At 35.9% G+C, this 21423-nt stretch overlaps 1 protein-coding gene across 11 annotated transcripts in view; it reads right to left on the minus strand.

Moving 5' to 3' along the window:
* Window positions 1-21423, minus strand: part of HDAC9 (histone deacetylase 9) — a 970134-nt gene that overhangs the window by 145372 nt on the left and 803339 nt on the right. For all 11 annotated transcript variants that reach the window (XM_077122309.1, XM_077122321.1, XM_077122307.1 and 8 more), the window contains 3 exons: window positions 21110-21197; window positions 15310-15429; window positions 14899-14996 (listed from right to left, as the gene is read on the minus strand). In XM_077122309.1, the coding sequence (XP_076978424.1) occupies window positions 14899-14996; window positions 15310-15429; window positions 21110-21197 (306 nt within the window). The remainder of the gene's footprint in view (window positions 1-14898; window positions 14997-15309; window positions 15430-21109; window positions 21198-21423) is intronic.

Below are 21423 nucleotides of genomic sequence, written 5' to 3' on the forward strand. Positions count from 1 at the left end.
GACACATACAGACTTATTGCTTTGATAACTGTAATACCTTCTGAATAAATATGTGATAGCCAAAAGCTGTGGCTTAATAAAGTTTTGTTTATTCTCTTTAGAGATAAAGGGACATTCCTCCCCATGATACCACAGGGTGTACTCCCTGTGATGGCTAAGTTCATGGATCAACTTGACTAGGTGATGGTATCCAGCTGTTTGGTCCAGCAAGCCATAGCCTGATAGCTTCAGTGAGGGGATTTCTTGGAATCATTAGTCAGTTGATTGCATCTAAAGCTGATTTTATCTACAATCAACAAAGAAGACTGCCTTCAATAAGGAGAGAGATGCCTCATTCAATCAACTGAAGGCTTTAAGGAAGAGTGATGATTTCAGCTGTCAGATTTTCTATCTCTACGTCAGCCAGTCAGCTTCTCCTGGGGAATACTTTGAAACATTCATTAGAGACCCTAACTTGCAACTTGCCCTTTGGAATTTCGACATGCCAATCCCCACAGGTGTACAATCACATTTCTCTGCTAAATCTCATAGTATTTACGTATATATCTGTATATATGTCTCTATGTATATCCTGTTCACTCTATTTCCCTAGAGAATCCTAATACAATCCCAAAGTCATATTCTATTTTAACTATGAAATTATACATTTTAACATTTACTGTCTTATTTTAGAGTGTGATTTCACATCATGAAGGGTGTCACTTAATTGAAACATTCCACTTGATATAAAGACAAATAAGCTAAATTAACCTCCCTATTTTTCCCCTCAGCAAAAAGTAGTCTTGAATAACAAGTGAGGTCTTAAAGCTTTGTAAGTCCACAAATGGACTTATCCATAAAACCAATTATATGTTCACACTGCAATTAGTTGCTAATTGTAAGAGTTAAAACAAACCCATGTTTTTAATGTGTCATATCTGATTTAAAATGAGTTAGGAGGTATTTGCACATATTTAAGCCAAAACAAAATATATGCAGTGAATGTAAAGTATCACCAATTTGCTATGATTTTGAATGGCAGTAACTTTATCCTAAGAAAATTCACTGCATGATTTAATGGTGATATCAAAGGAAATGACCTTCTTTTTCTTTTTCTTTTTTCTCATTTTCCCTCTCTCTTGCTGATTCTCTCTTTCTTTTCCTTTCTTTCTCTGCCTTTATGATGGTGTGCTAACTGTGAACTGCCCAGATCCAACCACTGGGAAATGGAGAACAACTCAATCTGTACAATATGGTCACACAAGTATCCAGATTATGTGATAAATATAATATTACTGTAATGTACAATATATTGTACTTGTTTTGCTTCTTATTAGACTGTCTAATAAAAAATTTTAGATGTGTTTCATTTACTTTCGTATTATAATTATCCAGCAGATATTCCATTAATGTTTTTTAATTAGTAAAAAACTATCTAAAATATCCACCAAGTTTATTACCCATATATCAGGATTTTTCAAACCATGTTCTGTGCAATGCTAGTTTCCCATGATATTAATTGGTATTTCTGCAGAAACAAAGCCTGAGGAATGAGGAGTACCATGATCAAATAATTTGAGGAAATGATGCATTTAAGTAATGTAAAATAGATTTTCCTACTTCTGGATTTCTTAAAATCTTTAATATGCTTTTGCGAACTACATATTTTCAAGAAAACATTTTTCACCACAGAATACTTATTATTATCCCCTCTATCTAGTGGTTAGCATAATGTAGTTTGGAAAATACTTTTTAAAAATTTGTACCTAAAATGTGGAGCTGCTGTTGGGTCTACATAAAGATCTTTGTAGTGCCTAATGTTTGAGTTGACATGATGGTCATCAGTGGCAAAAATGTGTCAAGGGTCTGCTTAATTTGATTTAGGTATGCAGTTGGGAGTGAAGGCTCAACTTTGTCTTGCCAATACTGATCTCCGGGGTTCTCAATAGCGCTCCCTAGGCAGGAACACTCACCGAGGTGGAGAGCTCGTGTCCAGCCTGGCCCTGGGCCTGACACCATCACAAAAAGTATCAGAATGGTCACCAGGATCAGGCGTGAAACTGAAACACATCAATGCCAACTTTACCAGAATAATGCAAAAATAATTAACACTTTTTTCATAAAAAGCCAAGTTTCATGGTATCACCATGACATGCCTACTCAAAAGGTGTTAAACATGGCAGGGTATAGGCCCAGATTGCTTGTCTCTTGTCTTTAATAGCATGACCAGGTCTCCTCATCTAAGAGTGCTAAGAGTTAATTCATTTAGATGCATAATCCAACTTTACCAATTGGACCAAGAGAGGAAGCATAAGCAGTAATTGTTTCCAAGCTTTTGTAAATAATTTTGGGGAGGATGGAATTCTTGGTGACACCACATCCAGCCGACCCCTAACAGTGAGACTTCCTCATTTTTGCTTCTTGGTGTGTGGCTGGTTCGGGAGAGACTCTCTTTGTGTAATCTCTTTATGAGAGACTCTCGAAGCAGGACTTAATTTGAGAGTCTCCTGAGGGGTCTCTAAACCTCAGGGTGTCAGGACAACACTCACACCACAGGAGGGCTCTTCGTTTACTTCCACTTCAAAAGGGCATTAATGATAATGTTCCTTATTAGAGAATCCAACCAGACCTTTCTGGCGTGATGATTAATTGGGAGGTGTTTAATTTTTTTCAACATATCATGTGCAATCATAGCAGACCCTAAAACTTAATGTTCTCTGCAAAAACACAGGCACAAACAAAAATGTTTTGAAAAGTAATCACTTGTTTAAAAAAATGGAAATTGGGCTTCTGTGTTGTAAGGAATGTATGCACATAACGGTGAAATTCAACACTGGTAAATGATCTGACTACCTCAAAGTGAAGTTTTTGCCTTCCTACAGTGGCCTTTAACCCTGCCCTTTCCTCCAATCTGAGAAGAGCTGATGTTGATGGAACATATAATGGCCCCTTTCCTGTGTAGTAAAGTCAGCAATAAAGCTTAGTAATTAAGGGTACCAGGGAGGCCCAGCTCAGCAGGCCAGTGGTGTGGCGAACACTTTTAGAACTTCAAACAATATCAAAGTCACTGAGAAACGGGCCTAGCTCAGTTCTGGTTTGAATTAAGCCTCACTTCCACACGCACTTTTCAAATCCAAGCTCAAACAAGAAAGCCAAGGCCTTCTGGATTTCATTAGAGCCAATTATCTTATCTGTTTCATCTCAGGCCTGACCCTAAGGCTGGCAAACAGCTATTCAGTGCATTTGTGTGGTTGTTGGAGAAAGCCTCCAGTCAGCCAATGGCCCGGGGACCTGCTAATTAAAACACCGTTGCCCCCCTGCCTCTAGTGATTAAATATTTTCAAGCTTTTGTAAATAATTTTTCCATTCTTTGCCCCAAGCCTCAAAGGTCCAATACATGCAGTAATTTATTTAGTTTGTCAGAGAATACTGTTGGAAATAGGGTCATAATGGAACCTTTGGAAACTTTTATATGTCTTCATACTTCTGAAAGTGACAGTTTATAAACCAGCCAAATATGTATACTGTTTCTGATGTAATTATGTCCTAATGGCCTTTCTCCTTTTGAAGTGATATAGTGTATAACAGGCTTACATTTTGTCAATAATCATATTTCCTCAAATGTCAACATGATATCTCGAGTCGGAATTTAATGAGATCATTTAAGTCCTAGAAATTGTATAAAGGTATATTGCCTTTCAGAGTTTTGCCTGAGGCTGGGTCACAGTCACAAAGACTAGTTTGGGAGGACGACTAATCGAACTCTTGGTTGTGCTTGTTGCAAGGACCTGCTAGACAAGGGTGAATTCTTTCCAGAAACAACTTCTGAGAACACTGTGAGTGGTATGATAATGCCAGTTCTGAAAAGCGCGGGGGGAGGGAGGGGGGAACAAAACTGAAGGAAGAGAACAACATGTCGAATTAAAACCACTGAATTACAAACTTTTCCCCACACCTAATTTATATTCAGTTTGATCTGAGCTAAGATACTTCTCCTGCAATTGGACTGTGGGGAACAGAGGACATTAAGAACTTTCTTTGTAGTTCTGACACACTAATGTATACAGGGACTTGGTGCGCACACCCGGAAACCTATGAAGCCTTTCTAACACGTGGGCTTCCCCGCGCCCCTGCTCTCAGGCTGACGGGCCACGGGTCCCAAAGCACAGGTGATTCTAGAGAAATTCTTCCTGGACCCAAACACTGAGAGCATGGGGCACAGACCCCTCTCTTCCCACATGCCCTGGGCACAGCCATGCAGATGCACACAGCACTTCTAGTCAATCCTGTCTTGTTTTATTGTAGGAAATTAAAAATCCATGGTTTGGTTTTTTGTTGTTATTCTTTTTGAAGTATTACAAGAAAAGAATGTCCACTCTCTCATTAGCTACATCCACTCTTCACTAACACACCTATGAAAAAGAACTACAGGGCCGCACAGCTCTGCTTCTGTTGTTTTTAAAATGACACTTTGGTCTTATCCTAAATAATAGGCTTTTAATAAAAACATCCACCAAAGGCAAACAATTAAACAATACATAAAGCACCAGGGGGCAACCTTGTGGTTCAGTTACAGTCTGGAGCCATTCCAAAGGAGAACATGTGGGTATTTTACAGGGAAAAATACACTTCTCTAAAGTTATTATAAAACAACAAAATTTTAAATTGGACCATATAAACCCCTCAGACTTGGTACAAGGTTTGATGCTCAGCCCTGACAATGAGATGATTACTTGACATTCTAATTTCTTGAAAGGCATATATCAAACATAATATGCATCACTGTTATTTGAGAAGACAAAATGCTAATCATTAGCATTTCAAAATATACTGACATTGGTAAATTAGCAGGTGAGCGGTCCTTCTGTATAATATTAATTATTTTTTCACTTGGGTTCTACACATAATCATTGGGCTTTTTATCAATTGCACAATTTCAAAAAACTCAACCATACAGAATATGTTAAGACATTTTTGGCATATTTCGGTTCTCTGAACAATTTAGAATTTAGCCAAATAATTTAAACTGCATCAGTAAAATTTTATTATTTGTGTTCCTGTCTTTTTAACTTGTTGTGAATTTATAGTGTCAAAAACATGTACAAGGAAGACAACTTGGTACAAAAAGCAAAGTCAGAGGCCCAGTGTGGCAGCTCTGATGTCTTAAGAGAATTTCTCTGAAACTGAAGGCACAGAAAGGTCAAGAATCCAAGTTCTCTGTCGGCTACAAAACTTTTAAATTATAAATCTGTGCCTACTCTATTCTTGCCCTGGGTTCCGAACAAATTCTGCATTATATCTTTGCTTCTTAACTACTGTTCAAGTAAGAATGCTCACTTTTTCTGAAATTCAGTCCATTTCAGTAACTCCAACATTGCTTTGATTTCAAGAAGTTAAGATTCAACTAAAAATACATATCCTACGTAAATCAATATTTTGTTTTGAAAGGCAACCATATGCATCTTTGACAGGGAAGATCAACAAGGTGGAGAAGCTATTTTCTTGATGGCCTTTTCCACAACTATTTTAGGATGCAAAATATCCTCGAGATGTAAATAGATTTAAAATTCTGCGGATTTGAAAACAGATTCAGTCACGTATCTCCCCTCTTTTCCCACCCACTTTTTAAATTGTAAAATATGAACTATAATGGCCAGAATGTTATTTTGCTAAGCCTTTTCTGCAAGAAGTATCTGTAAGCAGCTCATAAACTCCCTGTCCTCCATCAGGCTTTCCCACAGCAATGCACCTCTTAGGATCAGGAGACACGTGGAAAGTCAATACCGTATAGTATGGTGCCCACCACAAAGATGGGCAGATTCACAGCAGATACAAGGACAAGTCCTCATCCTTCTAGAAAAATGCTAGAGGCATTCAAATGTCTACATAAGTGAGGACAGATGTTGATTTACAAGTTTCTTCTACACGACTTCAAAACATTTGGACAGAAAATGAAAAACTGGGTCTATCAACCAGATGTTCAATGCCATGCAAAGATTTGGACTAACCTCGGAACATCTTGCCTACAAGAAAACAGTGTAAATTTCAGTCCTCTACCTCAGAAGTAATATTTGAACAGAGTTTCTGCTGAACAAAATTTCCACAAGGAAGATTTCTCTATAGGGGAACATCAATAAGCAAATTCCTATTAGGAAAACAGTATACTCCTCTAATATCCTAAAAAAGAACGGTCACTTTATTTTATGGTATATTAAAACAAAAATTCTATTTCTGTTTTTCACATTATTTGTCACCTCAATAGTTGTAGATAAGTTGTTTTGGTGTAAACTCATGGAAAGTGAAGGGAATTATTCAGTTTCAAGGAAACAGTCACTCTAAGACCCAAGGGCAGCGAAATTTAGTTAAAATATAATTGAGAGAGGTTAACAATGTAAAGGATAAGTGACCTTTATTTTGGTCAGATCTTTATCTTACAGTAAATAAAGCACAATATTAATTGTTCCCTAATACTGGGAAAAATAATAGGACTTCATACATAAGTTCATTACATTTATATTCCATTATGGCATTATCATATCATAACTAATTTCACAACAATTCCATTATTACTAGATGAGATGATTTAAGTTGATGAATTGGTCTGAGTTGCTTGATAGTCCCAAAGTACTGCTATTTCTTATCTAGAACCCTTTGCAATAATATTTCATGGAAAGCTTTCATTTTCTGGTATCTCAGAATATTACACACATGTTGAGAGGATTTCGTGCAAGGTGAGAATATTATAATCCAGTGCTTCATCTTTGAAAATACAAATTATTTCTAGGTACACAAAAACTGCCTTCTTTTTTGAAGAGAACTGTTAGGGAAAAGAGTTAATGGAACATAGCCAACCATTTAGTTCTTGTTATTTGGAAAGCGGTATCATTGCTATGCAAATACCTGGAGATTTTTTGGCTTCAGAACTGTTCTAAGGTGGAAGGGAAAAATGTAGTCACAGATTTTTTATAGTTGGTCTAACCTATTAAGAAAATAAGAAAACATATTGTAGAATTTAACTATTTTAAATAGCTGATTGTTCTTCACCGAAGATAATATCATTCACCCTTCAAAACTGCAAGCACTTCAAAATATTTCCTGGACTTTTTTATCTGAGCTCTACACTGTCTATTAATATCATATCTCTTTGATGCTCAGCTCAAAAATGAAGTTTGCAAGTTTCCCAAGGAAGACAGGTGTGCATAAGATCAATTTACTTCCAGGGTCAAAGAACAGAAATTCTAAGGGTATCTAGAGACACACACCTATAGAAATTGTAATTTTTTGATGAAAATTGGTACAATATGTTGTACAGATGAGAGGAAAAAATGTTCTTAAACTATAATTGTCCTTGAAACTAAAGAGCAAGATAGGGTTGACAGATTTCTAAAGTTTATTCTTATGGAATTTTCCTTGTGACCTATTCTGATACAACTTCTTGAAACATGTTGACGTATACAGAATAGATTCTAAGCAATGAATAAAATTGTAGATCACACCAGCAGCAAATTCATATGTATTGTTCTTCATTGAAATAAAATATTAATAGATAACAATTATTACTGCTTTGTTCTCAAAACTGACTGGCAAGTTCAGATTTGAATCCCACTTCTTTATTAGCCAAGTCTTTCAGAAGAGAAAATATGGGCTTGATTTGTGAGCTATGATAAATGGTCTGGGAAAGATGGTAGTAGGGCCAATTTGATATGTACTGTATTTCATGCTGGCAAATTGTTTCAAGAAATTCCACCCTCTTTCCCAAAATGTCTTGGATATCATTGGGAAAATACACAATATCATGAACATAATATATTTGGTTGTCAGTAGCAATTGTGAATCCATTGCAAGACTGGGAAGGATCAACCACAGCTCTTATAGACAAAATAAGACCCCAAATCATTTTACAGTATTGAATATGATTTTTAGATGACAACAAATCATTCTTTATTTCAAAATTGGATCTAAACGTTCATTTGTCACTCTATTTTCTATTAAAATTTAATTTTGGATTTCTCAAGTTCAATTGAATACCCCTCCCCCCAAATCTAATTGTATACCTAAGAAGAAATTTCTTTTTACAAAGAAGAAAAATCACTCTCATTTAATGACCTGGCAAAAAAAGGAAAGAAAAATAGCAAGGCTTTACATTAATAGGCTCTCTTAGTACGTTAGACGAGGAGAAAGCAAAGGGGAAGTGGTTAGGCAAAATTAGATGATATAAGGGTTAGGGAAATCTAGTATATGTGTTTCACTTCTACAGTAGTGTTACCAATTTAGATGGCCAAGCCCCATGTAGACAGAAAATAAATGCCTTTCCAAAGAAGTTCTCATTGTGCTATTCTTTTGTCACTCCCTACTCTTGGCAGACAGACACCAATGTACAGTGTGGGGCCAAAAGCACCCTGTCTGCACTTTCATACTCACTGTGACCAGGTGTCTGCTCACCTCTTCCTAGCAATGTGCCACTGGGCAACCTGCTGAGACTCGAAAGATTTGGTCTCCTCATCTGTATAATGGGAGCAACTCAGCCCAAGAATTTGCTGCAAAGATTAAAAGATGTGAGCAACTAGAAAAAGTAAGTCCTCAATGATGGTTCTAAATTACTATAGTGCTATTACCGCTACATTATGTTATTTTTACAATGATATTATTTCCTATTCTCTTTGTATGAAATTGCTTTAAAATATAGCAAAAATAAGAACATTAACCATAAAACCATATTTACTTTGTTGAGTTCAGTGATAAAAGAAGAGAAAAGCTAAATATTCACTTATGGTCCCAACTCAATTCTCAGATAGAAATTAGCAACCTCTTCTTCCATCTCGGTATGTGAAGAGAATATTCAGAAGATAGTCCACTAACATTTATTAGATTAGTGATGATATTTTGATAAAATATAGCAGTGAGTGCAAATTTTATATTTATTTATGTGTCCTCTGCTCAAATGATCTACTCAACCATTCTAAGGAAATTTTACATTGGCCATTACTGACTAGTTGACAGAGAGTACTACTCTACGTGGCAATAAAAGGTTCTATGATGTTCTGCCTCAAGTTAAATGCTTGTTTTTCTTGTTTTTGCCATAAACAGTATTGGAACGACAGGAAGCCATGATCTTTTTTTGGTGTGCTTCTTTTTTTGGGGGGGTGGGGTACATGGGCCAGGAATTGAACCTGGGTCTTCCACGTGGCAGGCAAGCATTCTACCACTGAACCATCCATGCCCACCACAGGCCCTATTTTAAAGACTCTGTGTCAGGAATGGAGATGACAGTTTGACTAATAAACAGACACTAGTTCTGATATTAGGTCAGATTTCTAATCACCGTTTCGTGTTAATGGAATTTACATGAGCTTGTGTCATTAAAGCAAATAGGTATGAACCAAAGACCAGAGAGAGGAAGAGACTGTGGGTGCTCAACTGATTTAGCTGCTTTGCATAGGTAGCAAAAATACTCAGCTTTTAAAAATTTAAGTTGGTTATATAGCCAAAGTAGTTTAGCAAAGGCTACATTTACAAGGACAAATCATTTTTTTATTAAACAGAGATGATTCATAAGTGAATGAAAAAATAGGTAGCTTATAATAAAGTTTACATAAATTTTGACTAAACATTTATTTCCTAAATCAGACAACTTGCTCAAATCCCTTATTTAGTTGGCACAGTGACAAGGTCAGTGAAATAAAATCACCCTTGGTCAAAATTTCTCCCTTGATGAACATTCCTGAAAAGCTGAAATAGATCCTTTGTCCTTTGGAAATCCTTCACATTAACAAATATTTATTAAGGTAGCTATCAAGTATGGGACATACTGGCTTGGAAGGTTGTGATTTTTGTAATAAAAACTTGTTTGCATCTAAGAAACCCATATCTACAGCTGAATCCTCAGGGTATGCCAAATGGGCCATTTGTATTTCATGAAAAGCTTTTGAATTTAAGAGGTTTGCACTTCCTTTTTAAAAGACCACACAGAGTCAGACAGTATGAAAAGATTTTCATTCATTTATTCATTCAGTCAGTCACTCATTCAATCAAATAGGCATAATTTCACAGGCATAATTTCAATGGCTATTAATATCTTACTCCTACATTGGAAATTGCTACTAATTTTTTCAAGCACTTGGAGATGTTTTCCCCATTAGATTTAACTACAAGCATGGGATTCATATTGTCTCTTGTCCACTACCATTAAATTATTCAACTGGTCTTATGTAAATGATCACTTTTAACATTTGCAGGACTCTTTTAAAGAATTAATCTTTATAAAAAACAATGTGTCCCACATTCATCTAGGGACTATGAAGTATACAGAACCAACTGCAACAAGCTTTTCAAACGACTGGAACAGAGACTGCTCAGCAGGCCTGCAGCAAAGTATTTGTTGAATAAAGATAAAATATCTGACATTCTTATGACCTGATGAATGGATGCTCAGAGTTCTTTGTAAAGCATACTCCTTGAGGGACTAAGTGTTAGGCTTCATGTAGCTTCCTCAGACTTCTGCTAGGTTCACTTAATACCAGGCATTGCAATGCTTCTTTTGTAGTCACCTTCTTTCTCTCTCTTATTTCATTCATTCAGCCAGTATTATTATTGAGTAACTTTTCTCTGCCATGCTGAGCACTAGGGAATTGTGAGTTGAGTCAGGGGGTGAACTTTTAGTAAAAGTTCACTGCTCTACCATTCTTTAGTCTTTTAAGTCATAGACAGTAGTGCAGAGTAGCAGTTTGGCATGAAAAAAATAGCATAGATATTGGTGTCATAAACTGAGTTCAAATCATGGCCTTTCACTAAATAGTTCTCTGACTTAGCCATAATATTTGTAAAGTTCTATGTTAGGATCTGGCATTTAAGAGCTCCTAATAATAGCTATAATTATTTTACAAAATGATAACTTTGGAAATATATTTCAGTTGAACATAAAAGATACTTGATATTATGGAATATTGTAAAAACTCCAGTTAAAATGTAAAGTGTGCGCTCCAATTTTTTCAGAGATGAATGATAATTGTGTGGAAGAAATAACCAGTCACCTGAAATAATTTAGATATTCTATTCTATTTTAAATATTGTATTTAAGCTAACAGCAAACATGGCAATGTTTTTATTGTCTAAAATCTTCTTTTTGCCATAGGAAAAAAACACATAATAGAAACCACAAGAACAGCACGTATGACAAATTTTGACTGGGAAAATAAGAGTCATCCTTGAACAGAAACAATGATTAAGAGAAATAAAAGGCAGTATTTACCTTTTTTTCCCCTACCTTCATTTATGGCACTAACACACATAAATGCCAAAAAGATATTGCTTTCATGTTTATACTGGGAACCAAGGGTTGCATTAAGAAGGATATGCTTATAAAATATGTATATCAAAAATGAATTCATAGTTCTTCTCACTAAAGTCCCAATTTACAGAGGCACTTATATATTTATATAGAGAGTTATTTGCCTGCAAAAGACTTTGTGACATCTGATCCACATTCCCACTCCCTCCCTCCCCATGTCCTTACCTCAACAAGGCAAGCTCATTTCATGACCCCATGCTTTACGAGGCCTACTCTCTCTGCCTAAAATGGATATCCAACCTACTCCAATTGCTTTTTTCCCCTTGAAAACTCTTACTCATATTTGAAAGTACAAATTAAACAGCCCAGCCTTTACTGACCCATCCGGAATGAGTTAATCACTCTATCTTCTTTATCTTGAAGCACATTTGTTCTCTAGAATAATAACTGATGACTTCTATTACAATCTCTGTGAGCAAGGGCAGCTCTGAATTCCCAGGGCTCACCAGTGCTTGGCATATAATATGCATTTAATAAATGCAAGTGGATGACTTTCTTTGTTCATCCATAACAAATCCACAGGTACATCTTTGCACCTTAGAAGAAGACATGTGATTTAATTATAAAAATAACAGAATAATTAGTTATAATCTTTTATGAATATTAAAAGCCAAATTTTTGTCTAATATACAGAATATGTAAAGACCTCTTACACTTCAACAACAAAAAGACAAACAACCCAATTAAAAAATGGGCAAAGGACTTGAACAGATATTTCTTCAAAGAAGATATATAAATGGTCAACAAGCACATGAAAAGATGTTACACATTATTAGTCATTGGGGAAATGCAAATCAAAACCCTAATGAGGGGTGGGCCATGGTGGCTCAGCAGGCAGAGTTCTCACCTGCCGTGTCAGCGACTTGGGTTTGATTCCCAGTGCATGTCCATATAAAGACAACAACAACAATAACAAAACCAATGAGATACAGACACTTCACATCCTCTAGTATGGCTGTAATAAAAATTAAAATGGAAAATGAGAAGTATTGAAGTGTTGGCAGGGATGTGGAGTAATTGCTCATATATTGCTGGTAGGAATGTAAGATGGTTCAGCCACTGTGGAAAGCAGTTTGGCAGGTCCTCAAAAAGTTAAACACAAATTTGCCACACAACCTAGCAACTCCCCTTCTAGGTATGTATGCCAAACAACTGAAAACAGGTACTCGAGCAAATATATGCCTGTTCATAGAAGCACTATTTACAATGGCTAAAAGATGGAAACCATCCAAGCATCCAATGACAGTTAAATAGATAAACAAAACAAAATGTGGTATTTTGTTTTGCTATAAAAGGGAATGAAGTACAGATGCAGTCTACAATGTGGATGAACCTTGAAATCACATGCTAAGTGAACTAAGCTAGTCACAAAAGGTCACATGTTGTATGATACCACTTATACAAAATATCCAGAATAGGTAAATCATAGAGATAGAGAGCAGATTGATGGCTTCCAGGGATTGTGGGGAAACAGTCAGTACAGGGTACAGGGTTAACTTTTAGGGCAATGAAAAAAATTTGGAACTCAACAGAAGTGGCTGTTGCGCAACATGTGAATGCTCTAAATGGCACTGAATTGTTCACTTTGAAATGGTTAATTTTATGTTCCATGAATTTCACCACAATAAAATTTTTTAAAAGTCACAATTTAAAACTTTCAATACACTGTGAGTACTCTCAATATGTTTTCACATAACTTAAAAAAAAATTACTACATTCAAAGGGGTTCTTTAAAAAAAAAAAATCTGGCCAGCCATTCGCTTTGTGATGTGAGAAAATCCAGGCACAAAATATAAATTGTGCTTCCCTGCTGTGCTTATAGGATCCATTTTTATGTAGAGCTGTAGTACTACAAATAGTATTATAATAAAAAAAATCTAAGAATACTGTATTACAGACCAATGGATATGACAATTTGCTATTAGGTCAAAAATCTAATACGTGTGTCACACAAGTCACTAGGCTAATTTGGGAACCAGAAAAATGTGGTCATACACTATGCCATTAGAATTCACTTAAGAAATTAGTAAATTTGTTAATTTTGAAATACAGACAAATAAAATTCATAAAATTGAAACGTTCAGGGTTTTAAAATATATTTTTTGTTTAATACTGATAATTATTGCAAACTGTCTTCATTGACTACCCAAGTATTATAGTAAACAAACATTCCAGATATTTTTTATTAATTGTTTCTTGTAAATGCCCTATACTCACCAAGCAATGCCCAATCCCCTGGGAATCTCTAATCTACTTCCGTTTCTGTTAATTTGATATTTCTAAATAGCAGATATTTTAAAAATATATCTTTCCAAAGTACAAATCTGGAAGGTGGGTTGAATTATCTTGTGTATCTGGGAATCTGTGCCAAAGATATTTCATTTAATTACATTTTTTTTTTTTAAATAGAAAGCTATTTTCTATTAGTTTTCCAGGGCCTATTTTTTAATGAGATATAACTCTCTAGTGAGAAAATGAAGTAAGTATGCATGACACCCAGGACAGCAGAAATCCACCAAAACCCTATTTATGAAAAATTTCCCCTATTTTCTAAAATTTAAAGTATATCATCAAAAGAATTTCCCCCTTGGGAATTTAGAAATGGTAAATTTCAAAACCACGCATACTTCTAAAATTTCTTATCATGAAGTTGCTTTCTACCAAACAAAACATTCAAAAATATGCATTAGCAATAGCTTATAATCCCTTCCTAAAGCCTTGCAAATCAGGCACATGTTTCTCCAATCTGATGTTTCTCCACAGAACAGAGACCTTTCCAAGTACCGAATTTCTTTTTAATTCCAAAAAAAGGCATATCTTTTAAAAAATAAACTCTATCACCAAACAGAAAGCTTTTGATTTATTGTATGTCTTGATTAAATTAATTTTAAAAGTTCTTGTTTTAGAAAAACAAAGTAGTAAAATGCAGTGCATATATATAAATGTACATTGCATTTAGTACCTACACTTTGTAGGAACTAAATCCAACCAATTAATTTGTTGGTATTCTAATGAGAAGGAAAATATACAAAAGCCATTTCATCTACCAGCAACTAAGATGACCTAAGCCAGCGTTCCTTAAAGTGCACTAGTTCTCCAGAGCTAAAAGTGATAAAAGGATTCCATGGTCAAAGAAAGTGGGAAATACCTGTTCAACAAAAGCAAATAGGTAGTGAAGGACTTCTCAGCTCACTTAATATGCTCATGTTCATTGTGAATAACATTGTATCTTATAAAAGGTAGACTTTTTAAAGCTGTTTAATAATAAAGCTTTTTTTTCCCTTTTTTTCAGGGTAGGGGTAGATGTACAGCATGCCTGGGCCACTGGTCACTTAACCTGTACAGCTACAACTAGGTCTTGATATACTCATTTCTTACACATATTTTTTAACGTGGCTTTGCAGCAACATTAAGTCCATCATGCTCAAAGTTTTCTTGAAGCTTTGATAGGATGGCTCTTTTTAGCCACTTTACCTAAATTAGAAATTCACCTTTTCTCTTTTTGATACGGTGCTTTTGCAATGGACATTTATTTTCTCATTTGCCCCTTTCAGAGAGAAAGAGGTACCAACCTGAATGCATCCAGATACTCGATATCTCCCATTGGGGGGTCAAGGCCACCTGTCCAGGCAATATTTACATTGTATCCTTCTCCAAGGCCAGTTCCCACCTGAGAAGAGGAAAACATGCCACAGTAGGTAGAGAAGAGGCCAGAGGGAAGAAAGCAAGAAGAGAGGAAAACAAACACATGTGAGCTCTTGAAATAAACATCAAACACCACATCAAATCAGCCCAACCTTGCCTGACAACCAGTGCTCTGGGTTATGCACTTGTTCTGCACTGGGTCTTGGTCTCATGGGACAATTCAATAATCTCATGTAATTTAAAACACCAGCAAAGGACAAGAAAATTAGGGGTAATCATGCAATGCAATTACCTGAAAGATACAAATAAAAGTGGGGCTCTAAAGAAATAAACCGAACCTCATTTGGGGCTCCACTGCCGGGGAAAAAGTTTCCTTCATCATAGCGATGGAGTGAAATATACAGGATGCTGGGGTCAGCATAAAAGGCCTGCTGTGTACCATTTCCATGGTGAACATCCTATAGGGAAAAGAACACAGATGACAAATACAGTCATGTCTAACTCTGGTGAAGACAACCTTCCTGATTTCTAGTTCCCTCTTTCTACCCCACCCTCCTAATTTTTTTTTTTTTTTTGGTCTTCTCACTATACCCCTCTTTTTCTTTCTCCCATTCAGCCTGCTTCCACGCCACCCCCTTTACTTCCTGAACTTTCAGGCAAATTATCCTTTAATGCACTCATTTTTTAAACTGGCTTCTAAAAATCAGGAAACCACAGCGAGCATGCCCTGGAGACTCCAGATGAGCAGTCATTGAGAAAGCCCAGTCCTTTGGTACAATTAGATATTTATACACCGGCTCTTTGTACTCCTTGCTTCAGTGATGGAATCTCGCATCCTGTTTTATGGAGGAATTTTATGACTTATTAACTGCCAACAGTTCATAACCCCTCAGGCTTAATTAACTAGCCTCATTGGCCTCTGAAGAAAGACTAATGTTTAAACTACAAACTAGTATTTTGCAGAAGGATCTATGGCTTACAGAGCATTTTCGCAATTCTTGACAGAACACTAAACATACGTGTACGCGCTGATTTGCCAAGTCCCACCATTGAGGTCAAAGGCTTTGCAACCAGCTGAGTAAATTGGCTTTCTTGAAGCATTCAGTTCAGTTAGCAATCCCTCAGCAGTTAGAATCACTTCAAAAGAGATGCCAGATGCAAAAAGGACTTCATACTTCATTTTGTTAAAATGGTGACAGCAAAAGTTGAAGACCCGGGAGCATGAGCTCATTAGCTATTAAATCAGTTGGACCAAGCAGAAAGATGGCATGGGGCTTTATGCAATCTTGTCCAGTCTGCCTGATTTTAATATTATATTATGGCTCTCTTCCCAGCCTTCTTCCTGCCCTTTTTTCTTTCCCCCCACTTCTTTTTTTTCCCCCCATTTCTCACTCAAAAACAAAAACAAAAAAATCTGTCATTTAAATGAATGGAAAAGTTCTTAGTACTGTGTAAATGATAATGATTGATGATTCAAGACTTCACAGTGCTTTTTTTCTTATTGTTTTATGATATTATACATACGAAGGGAATGATACAAGAAATGCAGTAACTAGGAAAGCTATGAGAAATTAAACTATTATTTTTTTAAATGTCTTCAATGAAAGGCCTCAGGTGTTAAGCACATAAATTAATGTAATTCTCAATATCTTCTGATCAAAAGTAAAGAGAACCACTCATAAAAGTGGGTAACCAATATATTTGTTTTCAATAGAGTATTATTGCTGAACCTTTAGTTTATATATAGTTTCTGCCATTTAAACAGCATGGTAAGTTGTAAATATACATTTACATTGTACTTTATTTTCTATCAGTGAGAATTACATTATTTTCAACATTGATTTCTACAATTTATGTCAGACAAAATTTTAAACATCTTGCATGAATTACTTAATAATAATGTATGTGGTATCATTCCTAATATAGAGATAAATAAACTGAGGGTCAAAGAGTTTAGGTAACTTACTAAAGTTACACAGAAAGTAAGTTACAAGACTGGGTCTTGTATCTGCTACTTACTCCAAAGATCAAACTCTTAACCACTATACTGTTAACCAGTACTTACATTACTTACATTTGTTATATCTTTGATCCTCTTAGCAAACCTGTGAGGTAAGTTTGGAAATTCTTATTGCTCCTTGTCGAGGTTTATACAACTTGCTTCAACCTTCAGCCTAGAACTCCTTCATCAGACATTACCAAAGTCTCCTTTTGGTAGGTTCTGGAAGTCTGTACTGAGCTTGTTAATATCCTCACTCTTTTTTTTTTTCTTTTTCTTACATACACATAACCAAAATTAATGAAGAAATCATAAAATGTCAGGGCAAATATGCAGCATCAGAAACTTGCTCTGGCTAAAGGCATACTCATCAGGAAAAAAATATAGCTCACTGAAAATATATTAATTCCTGAATTTTTACATGTACGAAGGAAAGGAAGGAAGAGATAGCAAAATGGCTGTCTAACTTGAACTAAAAGGAAACAATTTAAACCACAGTTTTTTTGTGTTTGCTTCTAGATACCTAGAAAATGGATAAACAAAATACTTGGAAAAACAACAGTGAAGGGATGTTTGTATTTTCACTACACAATACAATTTTTAGTTAGAGTTGTAAGAAAATTTTCCTATGGGCATAGAGGCAACCACACTATGAAATGCAGAACATTTCCTTGATTACTTTTGTTTCCTTGGGGACTTAGTAAAAGTTTATTTCAGGAGGTTAAATAAAAGATGCTAATTTGTCTTAGATATAAAATTATTCATTCTTGAAAAATGTCTTGGGGAATTAGTAGTACATAAATTTCTGAGCAAGAAGTATCGCCTTGTCCTCAGTATAACAAGATTTTTCAACTGACATCAGTCATGGAAATGCATGAACTCATTCTATAGTTGGGCAATTCCTGATCTCTTACTTATATTCATGAAATATTTAGAGATGAAGGTAGATCTACATATAGCTTTTGTTATGGGCAATAACATTGTATACTTGAGAGTATTTTTTTCTTTCATCTTTATTTGCATACAAAGCACTGACTGTTTAGGTCTGCCCTGAAGATTGTTTTTGCACAGCAATAAAACACCATCACCTACGAGAAACTATACTAGGCTAATATAAGAAAATTATTGCTTATTGTGAAAAGTTATTATAGAAATTAAATGAACTGAATCATTAAAAGCCCCCAAAGAGACCCTGTATCTAATGTATGCTAGGAAATGCTGCAAATATCCTGTCAGTAACTTGCTGGTTAGAAGAACAATGCAAGAATAGATTCTATATAAGGATTTAGATCACATATTTTTGATTATGTGAAAATAGCTTTGAATAAATCCTACAATATGAGAGATAAGGTTATCTCTCATAAATATATAGCATAGGGACTTGTGACAAATTCTAAATGTAATTGCCAAAAAACGGGACAAAATTTAAGGACATTTGAAGTGACTTTTCTTTATGGGGAAAGTCATAAAAAGGTATTAATTTCAAACTAAAATTCATATGACATAAAAGTCACCCAAGTCATATAGGCAAATCCTCTCCTAGGCCAGTCTCCCACAAGTTGAGAAGCAAGGTACCGCATGCACCTGTTCCTGCTTCTCATCAATCTGATTGTCTTTGGAAGCTTCCCCAGAAAGAGAACTGAAATCAGGAAGTTCCACAGCAGAATCATTCCACCTAAAATATCCATCTCACCAAAAATATTCTTGTGAATTTGACTGGAACCCTAAATAAAAAGTGAATTAGAACTCTGACTACTTGATTTACTAAACATACAAAAATGGTGAAACTAGCTTTTGGACAATGGAGCAGCTTTGCCTTCTGGCTGCCCAAGAATTCGTGGAAGTAGTCCACATGTACCAGCTAACATTAATGACTCCAGGTATGCAGGTTTGAATTTTTTTGCCACTGAAGAAATTTCACCTATTCTCTTTGTCAAACAAACCTGCCAGCCAGGGAGAAGTGATGTCTCAGAGCCACACGACTCTTCAGAACTTCATTCTCAGCAGCTGGAAGGACTGGGAATTTGCTGAAAGTAGCCCAACAGCTGCAGAATTGGGAAGACTTATAAGAAAAAATGTCAACTGGCTCATGGTAATCTCAGAGGCAACCCTTTGGAGAGAACTTCATATGCATGGAGAGAATTTGAAGCAAAAACTTCTCATCTACTACAGCTTGCTAGGAAACCAGCCTCCTTTATGATCGGAAAATAGAGAAAATTCACAAAGATCAGTGAGCTTATAGGAACATCGTTGGGGCTATCAACAGACTTATTTCAGAAATCATATCAAAATTTCTCCAGTGGTCTTTTATTCCTATATTAATGTACAAAAACAAAACTTTGCCAAAAATCATCTGAGGTACAATGCATCCATCTATCACAACTGATTATACAATTCATTACTTTTGAGTTTGGCTGTCACCCATGTGCTCTCAAAGGAGATTCTTAACAGTTACTGATTATCTTTTTAAAAAAATGGCAATTATAGGTGATTCATCAGAAAGTAAATTCTAAAGGAGTCTCAAGAATAGGATGACCACCATTTACCAATCTCCTTCCCACATCATTTTGACGAATCTAGAAAGCTGGGAAAATTTTTCCTCACAATTCCTGGTCTTCATCTACTCTCTTTTCTTTAAGTTTCTGTCTCATCCTTCCGGTACAGAACTTACAGTATGAGGAGCATACTACATAGTTAGATCAAATCATATTTTAAAAATAACTTAATATCTTATAAATCAACCCAAACAGCAATTCTTAAGTATCTAAAATGTCATTTTTTTTTATGTACATGGGAAAACAGGTACTGATGTCCTCAGTTTTGTAAAACTGTAAGCCTTTGCTGCTGCAGTACATCTAGGCCTTTGACATTTTTCTTTAATGGTGATCTACAACCTATATTTGAAACTCTGCACGCTTGGGGAAAAAATGCATGGAAAAGAGGGCTGTAATATTCTCCACACCCTAGTGTCTGCATGAAGGCTACAATACAGGGTGTGAAAAACATGCATTCCAACCAAGCACTAGAAATGGTTGCCAGTGTTTTCATTCCTTTTATCTCCGTTTTAACTTAACTAAGTATTTCTTCACATGGTTCTGTTTGTGCTCTCTTCTCAACCCTTTGGTGTGCCTGCTGAACTAAATCGGAGGGCTGGATGGTGAGGCCACGACTTCCCAATAAGATTTAATTATGAGTGCAGATATGAACAAGATTTAGACTATTAAGCCCTGCACTTCAAAAAAACCTTTAACATATTTTGCCTTTAAATCTTTTATCACCTGCAAAAATTAATTAAGTGCAGATGTAGCAGGTTCGGTTTGGATGCCAGGGTTCATTTCCTGTCTATGCTTTGTCAGACAACCTATTACACCTCCTCGTGAACTGGAGGCAAACTGCAAACGGGGCTCATAAATCACAATTCAGGTCTCTTTCACCCGTTCCTAGGTTGGTCCTTTTCGGATGAGGCAGCTCTCCTGCTCATTATTCATGAGTATACTATAGACAACATGCTGAATGTCATCTGCATTTAAACAAACCATTTGTTAAACAAATTATAACTCTATTGTGTAAGAACACATCATGTTAAAATGCAAGACTAATCTAATGCCGCTGACTTTTTAATCACCCAGGATTCCTGTAGGGAGTCATCCCAAACTGGCATATGTGATCTGAGATCTTTGCAGAAAGAATGACATGCTAACTTGTTTTAATAATACCACTGTTGCACAACATGCAACATGATTGCTAACCAGGGGAAGTGGCCAATTTGGTTACCCAAGCAACAGCATTCTTTCCAGCACATCTGACTACTTAGAGTCTATATTCTGTAGGGAAAAGTAAATTCAGGTTCTGTTGGGTTATTTTAACTGTGGAAGTATCAATTCATTTAAGGATCATAAAAGTTGCCCTGATCTGCGCCTTCTTCTCATTAAATTGCAGTTAACACCATGAAAGTGAAACGTGAATGTTTATGGTTTCAGAACTGCAATCCTGAATTTAATGAGTTTCCACATTCAAAGGAAACGCACCCTTTAGTTGTTTGCAAGTGCTAAAAGCAAGACAGCCTGACAGAGAAATACAAATTCACTCCTTTTTAATCTAGAGTCATTGAAAATGCAGCTCTGGCCAGGAATACATACCAGATCTACAATCAATATCTTGCTTATATTTAGTTGGTCTCTCAAGTATTTGGCGGTAATTGCAACTGAATTAAAAAAGCAGAACCCCCTGCGGAATAGAGAAGAACAGAGAAATAAGAAAGCAAATCAGCCAGGAAAACCATTATAAATAATGTTCAGAGCATTTTTTAAAATGCTATATGATCTCTGAAGCCATAAATCTGCTTCTGGGAGTACCTCGCAAGATTTTTCAGTCCATCTGCTAACAATTAGAGGCTTCAGAGACATGCACAGGGCAGGTGACCGCCAGGAACCGTGGCGCTGGGAGATGGGCA

The sequence above is a fragment of the Tamandua tetradactyla genome, chromosome 1 (genome assembly GCF_023851605.1).
Source record: "Tamandua tetradactyla isolate mTamTet1 chromosome 1, mTamTet1.pri, whole genome shotgun sequence".
NCBI classification, from domain to species: Eukaryota; Metazoa; Chordata; class Mammalia; order Pilosa; family Myrmecophagidae; genus Tamandua; species Tamandua tetradactyla.